General features: G+C 34.7%; 1 protein-coding gene across 1 annotated transcript; it reads left to right on the top strand.

Annotated features, from left to right (window-relative positions):
* The first annotated feature begins 7,816 nt into the window (after positions 1 to 7,816).
* On the top strand, positions 7,817 to 10,200 carry LOC144449384 (D-dopachrome decarboxylase-like). Its single transcript, XM_078139913.1, has 3 exons — positions 7,817 to 8,019; positions 8,259 to 8,434; positions 9,089 to 10,200. Exons 1-3 carry the CDS (start codon positions 7,912 to 7,914, stop codon positions 9,147 to 9,149), a joined length of 345 nt encoding a protein of 114 aa, XP_077996039.1. The 5' UTR covers positions 7,817 to 7,911; the 3' UTR covers positions 9,150 to 10,200.
* The last annotated feature ends 2,122 nt before the right edge of the window (positions 10,201 to 12,322 follow it).

The following is a 12,322-nucleotide window of genomic DNA, read 5'->3' as shown; positions in this document are numbered from 1 at the left end:
GGGCCAGTCACTCAATAATAAACCTGTTGAAATGTCATCAACAGAGGGCGCAATACAAGTGACATGCATAGTGACTTGGAGCATTGGAGAATGACAAATTAATATCCAACAAGATACACCAGTGTAAAAGTACGGCACTAAAATTAACTTCTGCATTCAAATTTCAATACTTTAAATTGTTCGAGTTTGGGTAGGTACAGTGCACATCACATTTTTTACAGCTCCTCTTACTAATTCTGACTTGAAGGAAGAGATTGTAAGAAATCGAGAATATAACCAAAATCTTGCTTTTTCCTTTTTTCCTACTGCAGTACTGTCACCTTCATGCCATTTTCAGGGAAAGTTCTGTCAGGCTTAACACTTCTATCTAAGTTAGCAGAATGCTTTCACTGGTTGACGATGTCACCAACTTTTGCAGTGAAATACTGATACTGGGGAAGTGATGATTTTTTCAAAGGAGTGAGTGTATACCAGGACTCATCGATCATGGTCCTCAAGGCCTCATGCGGGGGCATATGGCAGATTTTGGGGTTTCGTGTGAAATTCAGGTTAATTTTTGCCAACGTATCTCATTGTGTTCCCCATCATCTGAGCAATTAAAAAATATATGTTGGCAATTTTTATTTCAATATTAAGGGTAATTTTTGCAGCAATTTCATAAATGATGTAAAATCATGATTTGTCTGTATATTTTGATGGCAAATTAAAATATGTGAACTGTACGATTGCTTTATATCTGTATAAATGTACTAATGGGCATCCTGTAGACTATAATCTTGTAGACAGTTGTATAATTTTGCATTTTAATCACAATATTATAAATTATGGTTTCTTTATTTGCATATCATTTGCATATTATGTATGATGCTACCTGTGTATTTGATTTCCTGTATTCTTTGATGTTGCTGATTGCTATTCTTTCAAAAATGTACGCCAACCATGAATTATTTCAGTTACTATGAATACTCTGGTTGGTTTTTATCTTTTAAAGCACTAGTAAGTCTACACCTTGACTATGCTTCCCCAGTGTCTTCCCCACATATATACGAATAGGAATATTACATTTTTGGAAAAAGTGCAGCGTCGGTTCACCAGGATGATTCCGCAGCTTGGTGGCTCGAATTATGAGGACAGTTACGCATATTGAAACTGACAACTTTAGAAACTAGATGAATTAGAGCTGATTTGCTTGAAGTGTATAAACTTTTCCATTTACATATTCGCCATGATCCAGTTGTATTTTTCAAAGTATCTACTTCGACAACAAGAGGATATAGATTGAAATGATTTAAAGACAGATCCAGATTGGATATACCAAAATATTTTTTCAGTCGACATGTTGTAAACATTTGGAAGTTTACCAGAAAGGGTTATTGTTATTACTACACCAATTAAATCATTGTAATTACTTAGTAATTATTTTAATCCAGATTGGATATACGTAAATATTTTTTCCAGTCAATATGTCATAGACATTTGGAACAGTTTGCCAGAAAGGGTTATTGTGACTACAATAAAGGCATTCATTTATTGTATAGAACTACCCTTGCCAAATGATATGTCCTTTTGACCAATTTCGGCGTATTGATGTGACTTGTTATCAAGTGTACATACACACGTTAAAAATATTCCTTTTCAGATCTGGCATCTGGTTTTAATACGTATCTACACATGTAGTATTGAATCCTGGACAGGTACATTCTACACAGGATATAGAGTCCAAGTTTAGGTCTACGCAAAATTTGAAATTTTACCTCTCAATATTAGCATACAAGTTACATAAATTGGACGTCTTGCAAATATTAGATAGAAAAGAAACATCACTCAGTAAAACACCTTTAGAAACCTTTAGAATGTTTTACCCCCACTTTTGACCAATTGAGATACTGTCTAGAGCAATGAAAAAAGTCAATATAGCAGCTACTTTAGAACGTTTTTGTTATTTGTTCTGTATGCAGTTCTCCCTCTACGTTCTGTAGAAATATAATATTAAAAAGTAAATGAATCGTTGTTAAAGGCATGAGTGCTTATTAATTTCCACTTTGCAATGGTGTCAAAATGAGATAGACTTAGTCATCAAGTTGGCATGTGACTACTTATTCCCAGCAATAAAGGTTATTTGTGTATGAGAATTACCAAAAGATGTAGAAGGGTATTTTCCATGTTGTTTACGTTGAGGATTTGAATGTCAGATTTTCTTTGAGTACTAAAACACGTGGAATGATAGCTAACAATGCAATAAAATTTGATTAAAGATGCTATTTTCTGGTGGGTTGGTGGTTGGGGTTGGGTGGTACATTGGAATGCGTCTCTGCTGTTACTTTCAACCTTTATTCATGACTGACCAAGAGGAATTTCGTTGCGTAATCGAATGTAAGAGTACCTTCACGATGAATAACTAAACTAAATATGCATATATTCATATTGTTCCTTTGAAATATTAGAAAAGATATTCTTCAGATACTGAATTTATCATCTTTATTTTGTACTACATTGTCCTTTATTCTGTTTTATTTTAGAATTTCGATGAAATAACGTAATCAAATGTAACAGCGGAGAACACGTCTATTCACGTTGTTCCTTTCACTTGACATGTAACGCCAACCAAATAGCTATACTAGTAGAAACGTAGACAATGCATACAACATAATGCCGTGAGAGACTAGACGATAGTTTTGAATACAAATGATTGGGTCTATTCAGTCGAATACATAACTTTGTATAGTAACGATTCAATTGATGCTACGCTATTGATCAAAAATATGTTTATACCAGGTGTAAACTGAATGCCTTCAGTAAAGGCCAAACTTTATATTGCTGCTCCTTCACGCCTTGTCGAAAGAAAAATTCTGTGCTCCCACAAATGATATTGCATATCCATTAGTTACTACATCAATAAACAAAACGTAGCTTTGGAAAACATTGTCCATTTTTGCATGTTTATCCACATACTGCCCTTAATTCTATGTTTGCCATTGTAAAACCTTTAAAATGATTGGTCTGTGAGTCTGTTAACAATTAAAAATAATTGTTTTTAAAAATAGTAAGTTTATGAGTACTTGTTGGTGATACTTTCAATTCATAATCATATTTTAATATTCTGAATGACAAGTAAAGTCAGAAGGAACATTTGAACTGTTTCTTTTATTGAATTTCAGCGATAAACAATAATTTTCATTCAGATACGCACTCATGGGTTTCCTAACCCTGCCATAGAGGGCGTCAATTTAAATTTTTTTCATCTCATTGAAGACATTTAGGGTCGTTTGGGTCATGAGAAACAGAATTCAGGCTGCCCTTACATATACCTACCAATTACTGTTATCTTTACAATATACATAATGTTCTGACTGTTGCTATGGACATGGTCTTGTTCATAGGCATATTTGCATACATGTTTTGATATTTTTTTTTGCCTGACTAACCAAAAATGTTGTTATCTTTGCAAAATATACTGGCATTGTTGGCTGTTGCTAAGGCCATATCAATGGAAGTTGACTATAATCATGGATTCATGGGTTTTCATTGCCTAACCAATTGTTAAGAATAGGGTCTTGGGGCCAAATTTTATTTTAGCCCCCTCAAACTAATTTTGAAGATAAAAATTGCAAACATGTATTTTTTTATATGTGGTCCTATAATGAACATAACCATATATGTTTCATAAAATTAACATGCATTTCACACGAAAACCAGAAAACCCATATGCCCACATGTATGCTTAGTCAGCCTCGAAACAGCACTCCTAGTGGCCAAACTGTACGATCTTGTGTTTTTCTGATATCTGGCGTATTGAATAGTTATCATGATGGCCCAGTGTTGAAATGTCAATCAAGATACTTTTGTCAGACAGTGTCAGTCAGCCTAGAAGTGTGGGGTAGTAAGACTGAGGAGATGAAAGTTGTTGGTCTGCACTACTCTCTAACAATGTACCAATTTCTAAGATGTTACCACTTTGTGACATTTTCCCCCATGCCCAATCAAAGGCATTATAACAAACCTTGGGTCTGAGTAGTTTGATGAGTTTCTCCAACCCTACCAACAATGAAATGGAGCAGATGAGAAATACTGAAGGAGAGAAAACGAAGACATCCCAATAAGGGATTTTACATCTCCTTGCAGATCGCATGAGATATGCAAATATGCCTAACAACAACGGTTGTCAAACATGTGATCATAGTCAAGCTTTCACCTTGGCCATGTGCAATGATGTTGAGAACAATAATGTTGCTAAGCATTTGACACTTTCAGCTTGACCACCCTCAAGTTGTTGGTATGAATGCAAAGGCTCACGCGGGATTTTGTGAGGTCTGCTGTGAGACGAAAAACGGCTTATTGACCTTCAAGGAGATAGATATTGGTGAGAGCCACCATATATCATGAAGAACCATAACATAGACTGACATAGCTTGAAGTATATCAGTAACCTTGGTAACTGTGTTCAAAGTAAAGATGTGTGTATTGTGTATAATTTCAGTATTTTCATTGTGAAAGGCATGCAAGAAAGCATGGAAACTGGTTGCGGTTTTCATCCTTGAGGGTCATTGACCTTACACATGTACAGATTCAAAATAGACATCAACATCACCAGCAGTATGGCTTATATTGTATTGTACACAAATTGTAAAGATTTGCTGACATTTCCAAAACCACTTTCTATTCATAAACATCTTCCATGTAATTCATTCCTTCATTCATTCATTCAAAGAAGTGTTTTGTATAATATTGTTTTGTATCTTTTGTATTTGTATTTGTCAACTATTTGAAATGTGTCATATTACCTTTGTGTGCATGAATAATGTGGTAAAAATTTATTTCTTAGTGACTACTTTATGGTTGAGAAAATACTCAAAAATACTGCCAATGGCAATGTGCACAAAACTGAAATCCAATGTCTGACATACACATACAGTGAGAGAAACACACTTCAAACATGAAAACACCCCTACGGGATGATGGAACATCCCATAAACTTTGGCCAAATGTTTAGGAAACATTATATAACCATATCTCATAGACTTCCACTGTAAAAGAAGGGCTGTTTTGATACAAAATCACTCTTTTGGTTGCATCGCCAACGTTTAGTAACTTATATTATCTTGATTTCAACCACTGAAATTGCTTGTGTACAAACAGATTGCGATTCACTTTGTCCCAATTTCAACTCGTCCCAGTGTCACCTACAAGTAATCCCAATTTCAACTTGGGACCCTTGTGTCTATGTTCAAGTGAATTACATAATTATTACACGATCTTACCTGAAAATCTGAGGCCAACAGTTCTTCCGGATGTTGTATTCCTTGGATCTTTCTCCTTTCTCTTTCTTTGATATGTCCAAACTGTTGATAACAGATGTAAGCAAAGCCTACACCCAACGGAATAGGCACCCATTTCAGGGAAGACAAATAATTCCTGACACTGGAATAGGATCGAAATGTCCAACTTGAAGAATTTCTTGAATCTAGATGGATTTGAAAGATAGTAAGAGTCTGATTTGAAACAATGAAAAGTCTTCCTTCACAACAATTCTTTTTTCATTTTTGAACGGTTCAAATAATATTGGCTCTCCAATACTTGTCATGTCACTCTTGTATTCATGATATGTCTGAAAGTTCCCACACAACAATACTGTACATATCGCAACCAGCCGACCTCATCTAATTTCTGATTTGTTGACTGCGATACAAATTAAACTTGTAATTAAGATGGTGATATGCACTCAACTACTACTACAGTGTAAACACACATCATTTTTTTCTCATAAACTTGGACTCTTCTGTGATAAGAGACCACCATAAATATAGTGCTAAATCAATGTTATTTTATTCCTTCCCAAATATTATAAGCATAATTTAGATTATGCAAAAAGAAACTATGTTTCTGATAAGCTGCCGACCCTAAACATTTTTATAAACATTCAAAACAAAAAGATAAGAAATTCTCAGTCTTCTTGACCTTCATGTACATCTGTTTTCTTTCCCCATCAGTGATGTCTGTACATAGTTCATCAAACTATCACAGAAGGGGTATTCTGACAAACATTTTGTTTGTTTTTGGACTGAAGCAATCTTTTTCAAAAATAACAACAATTAAAAATAAAATATCATCCTGACCTACCTACTCTATTTTCTGAGGCCACCGTATCGGAAACACACAATTTATTATTTTTTTCTTTGCCTTATCAGATGATTAGAAAATGGCGAAAGTAAAGGTAATTTTGAACATTTTGACTCATATTTCAAACACAGCAGAACTAATGATGTAGACATGCATTGTTGTGACATAGATGAGTGTTGTTGTGACACAGAATGACCGGAGTATATATTCCATATTTTTTTGTTGAACCTTGCTCGTGCATGGTATGACAGCAAACACACATGTTTATGTTTTGATATTACAAATGCAGTGACACAGCCAATATGGCTCCTACTGATAGCAGCGTTACTTTTGACTGGAAGCAGAAACTGATGAAGAAGTAGCACTGTGTTAGACCTTGGATATATGCAATGTTATCAGACTAGACTCTGTCCGATATCTGAATGGCAATAAACAATTTTTACATGACAACTTTACAAAGTAAGAAACATTCATAATGTACTCACCTCTGCTGCTGAACCGGACAGAATTATGTGTATTAAGATATATTTTGTTATTACAATTCTTCCTGATGACATGACCCAGGATATTTGGAGGTCTTAAAATATGAAAAGCTTCACAGCAATATCCTTGATACACGGCATTCCTATTAAAGAACATCAGTAATGTCACAAAGAATGTTACAACTTAAATACAAATTATCAATCAAAACTATCAAATACTGAAAAGTTTCCACACTCCACAGCTACTACTACTATAGTTGTCAGGAGCATGTGCACAACCTTGGTGAAAAATTTCAAAACTTTTTTCTTTTAATTTTGAAATTGTATGCATTCTGTTGACAATAAAGTAATCGTATTGTAACTATCCTGGGAGATCCTGGCCACGATTACAGGAATAGTTTTCCCTTTTATTTTTTTTAAAGTTTTATTATATAAACATAACTTAGGATTTGTAGTCAAATGTGTTGAACTTTGATCATAGATCTATGCGTTGAATGACCGCCCTCAACACAGACAACAGGAAAATTGCATATCGTTTCCCTTCAGAGACTTATTTCTGAACTGATAAAATCCGACGTAGATCACACGTAGTACCGATTTGAGGTCTTCCGATCTATCGTTGCCAGTTCAAGTTTATCAGAGCAGTTACGAAACATCGAACGATAATATATCAAAAGTTTCACAAGTTTAATACAGTATTAGTAGTATTATACGAACGAACAGTCCAGCTATGATCTAGTGTGCATTGTTAGTCACACAGGTAACGTCACCAACTTCTTTTCAAAGAATTTCAAATGTTTTTGCCTTTGTTTATTTTATTCGCGAAGTTTGCGAAGGAGTCAACTGTTACTGGAAGTGAGGACACGTTATGTGTAATGAAACGAAACTCTTACCTTGTAATACCACGCGTGATTACAGAGGACAGCGCCATCTTGAATTTGTGAACGCAAAGTGACCTCTCCGGCTTAATCCATTTTTTATGGATGGGCTCAAAATAAAACGAAGAGTTACATGCATTTCTATATCAAATCGCAATTATAGTAACACATTCTTTTGTTAATTTCTTTCATATTAATATAAATTTGAATTTTTTTGTGAAAAAATAATAAATGTTATAAAAATAATCGCCCATGCAATGTTATGCTTCGTCCACTATTATCGTGATTATAAGGAATGATCCAGTGGCCTTTAAACTCAACGTTGTCAGCTGACACACACATGGTGACAGCTGCAGCACAGACACGACCCCAGCATCTGCAAGAAGCCCGGTCACGTTCACAGTACCGTTTGATTGTCTGACAACCCGTGAAAGATGCCACTGTGTACAATTACCACAAGTTTGCCAGATGAGAAGTTCTCCGATGAGTTTTTAAAGGAAACTTCGGCGTTGATTGCTAAAATACTAGATAAACCTGAAGAGGTAATTGTCCAGGCTTGAACAGGTCGCTTGTTGCATGTCGTAATTTGACAGTGTACATACTGCACTGGTGTACATTGTGAATTATTTGTCAGAAAAGGGGGCAGATTCGTCAAAAGTGTTCAGAATACAACTCAGTGCAATGGATAGGAAAAGCTAAAATATTGCCATATTTACTGTATTGTTAAACCAGATTTTCATGTATTCATTAAAAAGAAAATATTTATATATTTTTTCAACAGAGAGTCCAAGTGACACTTCTCAGCAATAAACGAATTATTTTGAGTGGAAGTTTTGAGCCATCTCTAACATTTTATCTGAGTTCTTTTGAAAAGTTCAGACCTGCTGATAAAAACCAGGAGTACTCGAAGGAGATATTTCAATTTCTTTCTGAGAAAACGGGACTTGCATGTGGCAGGTAAGGGTTAGTGGTGAATTGGATGATGGTGATGGTTATAGAATTAAAGTGTTCATGAAGGTAGGAATGGTGGCTATGATTCTTACTATTTCTCATCCACGAACACCCCAAAAACTAGTAATAACCTTCTTATCATGTGTTTATCCTTACTTAAAATCTCCACTGATATGAATGGAGTGCTTTTCCAAAGTATAAATGTAATTAACCCTTTAATGACTTGGTTTCTGTAACTCTCTGTAATTACACCCTAAATCCTCTTCAGTGTCAGGCTGTAGAGGTTTAATACATGAGATCATATTTTTCATCATAAAATTCCAATTACATTCCAAGGAGAAATATATGTTTTCAAATCCTTGGTCAAAAATGTACATATATTTGCTAAGTGCAAGTACATGTATATACATCTTTGTATTTAAGAAAAAGGTAGGAGTAATAACCAGTTTAACCATGGAAGTATCACATGATTTTAAAAGTTGATACAAATCTGAAAGATGTCTAGTCAGCTTTAGTCTTAGGTCAAATGTTAACCAAATGTCAAATGTCAACTAGTGTACTGAGCTGACTAACAGTTATACATTGTATGTCAATATTTTCTCAGGACAGTGTCGCCATGTATGACCTTTATCATACCTTTTTTTTTTATCTTATCAACAGAATGAGAGTCATATTTCATGATTTACCAAAGGTTGATGTTGGATTTCCACCTACCCAGTAAAAAACACAGAAGCAGTCAACCATGAGATGTGTATGCAGAAACTCTATTGCTATTACCATGTTTAAATTTCCATAGTGAAGTGTTCATTCAACCTTGACAGTGGCTGATTGGATAATTAAATATTTGTAATTCTTACCAAGGGCATATCATGTGGTAGTCACATGGTAGTCATGTGATCTTCATGTGTGTTCACATACTTTATCAATTTCCAGTCACAAATTTCAATCTTGTTTTTGTAAACATTTAGATAGTTCAAAAGAATTTGGAAGCTTGGCTTGAAAGTAATGTCCTTTACCAGAATATACTGTCAAGTTATATAGTCAAGCAGCTTCTGTGCTATATATACTAGAACTGTCAAACCAGCATGTCAAGTCACATAGCCAAGTCTCTAGGCTAGTAAACCCTGTGTTTTCTTAAGCTGTAAGAATATAAAGAGTAGATTGAGAAGTGAAGTTCTACTGCAGATATATCAGTAGTAATATTGAGTACAAGAAGAATTGAAATATCTGACTAGATCCATACCTAAGGCCAAATTAAAAAATATAGTGTGTTTCAGATAACCCGACCGACCCTAGTTGAAGCCCCCAACCCTCAACTTAAAAATCGTATCTCAGAGAAAAACAAGGTTTTGGTCTAGAACAGTACAATCTGCATAATGTGTTCGTCTACTATAATTTGTCTTCATTTACTTATTTTACACATCAAAATTCTGTCTGAAGTATTGTGACCGACAAGTATTTTAACTCGGGGTCGAAGTAATTTTTAAAAATTTGAAGTAAAATGAAGTAAAATTCTGACCTACCTACCCTATTTTCTGAAGTCATGCTATCGGAAACAAACTTATTTTTTTATTTTGCCTAAGCAGGTTTCATTTTAAGAATACTTTAAATTCAAAGTTTTTACTTCAGATGACATTCACTTGTAAGTAAATGCATAATAATCAATTTTACCTTTTGCTAAAGTGTGATGGGTGTATAGTTTTCAAATTTTGTGTTGGAAAGGAAAACAGGGTAAGCCTGGAGGAATATATTAAATAAATCTTAAATATTAACCAAAGGAATAAACTGTTTCATTTTTTGTTGATGGGTAACTCTTATTACATTTAATCTGCATCCTTACTCTGCATAGTCTAGAGGCTATCTCCATGGTTTGGTTCTCTTCAATCTCTCCCTCACATCTAGTCAAATGAATGAATGTATGTAGAACAACATTCCATGCTAAATTTTAAGTTACCACCAGTAGCTGTATTTAAATCATGCAGTGTGATGACATTATCACATCGACATGTGACTTACATTCAAACTTTAAGGTGGCGTTATGATGTAAACATAATTTGTATATCAGGATCATGTTTTTCTTGAATTAATTATCCATTTCATACCTGTCGGTGTATAATGAAATGTATGATGGATTACTACTTTTGTTACCGTGTGGTCAAGCTAGATTTTCTCTTGATTATAGCCATTTGGCTAGATGAGAGATGACACAGAGAGAGAGAGAGAGAGAGAGAGAGAGAGAGAGAGAGAGAGAGAGAGAGAGAGAGAGAGAGAGAGAGAGAGAGAGAGAGAGAGAGAGAGAGAGAGAGAGAGAGAGAGAGAGAGAGAGAGAGAGAGAGGGAGGGGGGGGGGCGATCAAAGAGGTTCGAAGCCATAGAAAGCTTCAAGACTATACTATGCCATGTGTATGGTTATTGGAAAGATGTTATAGTCCTGCTGTTTGAATACTCTTCTTGCCAAAAGTGAGAACCAAATGGTTCAATATTACAATATAGCATATTTTGTTACACACTTTTACTTTACAGGGGTGTCCAAATGATATCATTGGTATCAATTACTGTATATGTCATAGTTTCTGAGAATCTGCGAACACTATCCGCACTACATGTGATGGATATACTTACAAATTAATCATTTACATATAGTGAATGTTTTGTCATGGTTTGTGTTTTTATCAACATTTGTAAAATATAATTGTAGGATTTACTAGTCCTACCTCTGTCACTTCCTGTCCGATCACTCAAGCTACTTCAGAGACACATTGTTATAAAGTTCAAAGTCTTTAATCACAGGGAGCTCAGGCTCAGTTAGTTTTGTTTACAAGTACAAATACAAACAAACAAGTAAACACAGACAAACGAATAAACAAGTAAACAGACAAACAAACAAACAAACACAAACAAAATAAACCGTACAAATGAGTAGATACATATATGAGTAAACGACAACAAACCAACGAACAAACAAACACTACCCCCCCTCTCCCGCAAATTTCCAAATGTGACTAATGCGGGGTGGGTGGGGGGTGGTAGTATGTGTGTTTGTACGTTGGTTTGTTGTCGTTTACTCATGTATGTATCTACTCATTTGTCGGTTTATTTTGTTTGTTTTTGTTTGTTTACCTGTTTATTTGTTTTTGTTTGTTTGTTTGTTTGTTTGTTTGTTTGTTTGTTTGTTTACTTATTTATTCGTTTGTTTGTGTGTTTACTTGTTTGTGTTGAGCCTGAGCTCCCTGTGTGTAACTGCTGTTCATTGTAGCGTCCTATAAGAACGCTGTATAACCGACAAATGAATAACGAACGAACGAGGAAATGCAAACGGAAAATACATTTCAATTATATTTATGCCGTCTAATTACATGAATTATATTTGCATGTCCGACTGACTCAAAATTAGTACTTTGAACTAATAGGCTTGGCTTGCTGTCTTTTGAAACGTGTACATGTTCTGCCACACCCAAATTGCGACGTGTTGGCTATAATGACAAACGACCTTTAAATATTACTACAGTACAGGTGTACGTATAGAAATCCAGCCAATCAGAGCAGCACTTACAATAATGAATAGTGTTTTTATGTTTAATAGGAATGTTTCCAAAGCTAAGTTTATCTTTTACTGAAGTTGTGCTATGTCCATGATAATAAAAATCAACCAAGTCGTGCATTGAATGTGAAAGCATTATTTTGTAATAATTACATCATCTTACTAAAGTCAAAAATGGATATTGTTTTTTTTTTTTTTTTTTTTAAATCTGTGTACTTTATATCGAACCAAATAAAAATAGCGACTTACAAACAGTTAGCGATTCTAATGAGTGTAATATAAATGTGACGTATAGGTCTATGAAAACGAACAAACAATGAAAACGTAGTATGAGGGCGTCGTATCGCAACGTCA

This window comes from Glandiceps talaboti, chromosome 18 (assembly GCF_964340395.1).
Source record: "Glandiceps talaboti chromosome 18, keGlaTala1.1, whole genome shotgun sequence".
Taxonomy (NCBI): Eukaryota; Metazoa; Hemichordata; class Enteropneusta; family Spengelidae; genus Glandiceps; species Glandiceps talaboti.
This window is presented reverse-complemented; position numbering and strand designations above follow the sequence as displayed.

What these genes read in the sequence shown, in the direction of transcription:
- LOC144449384 (XM_078139913.1), top strand. Translation starts at nt 7,912, where the DNA reads ATGCCACTGTGTACAATTACCACAAGTTTGCCAGATGAGAAGTTCTCC. An exon ending in TACTAGATAAACCTGAAGAG is followed by an intron (nt 8,020 to 8,258) that starts GTAATTGTCCAG and finishes TTTTTTCAACAG; the next exon opens with AGAGTCCAAGTGACACTTCT. An exon ending in ACGGGACTTGCATGTGGCAG is followed by an intron (nt 8,435 to 9,088) that starts GTAAGGGTTAGT and finishes TCTTATCAACAG; the next exon opens with AATGAGAGTCATATTTCATG.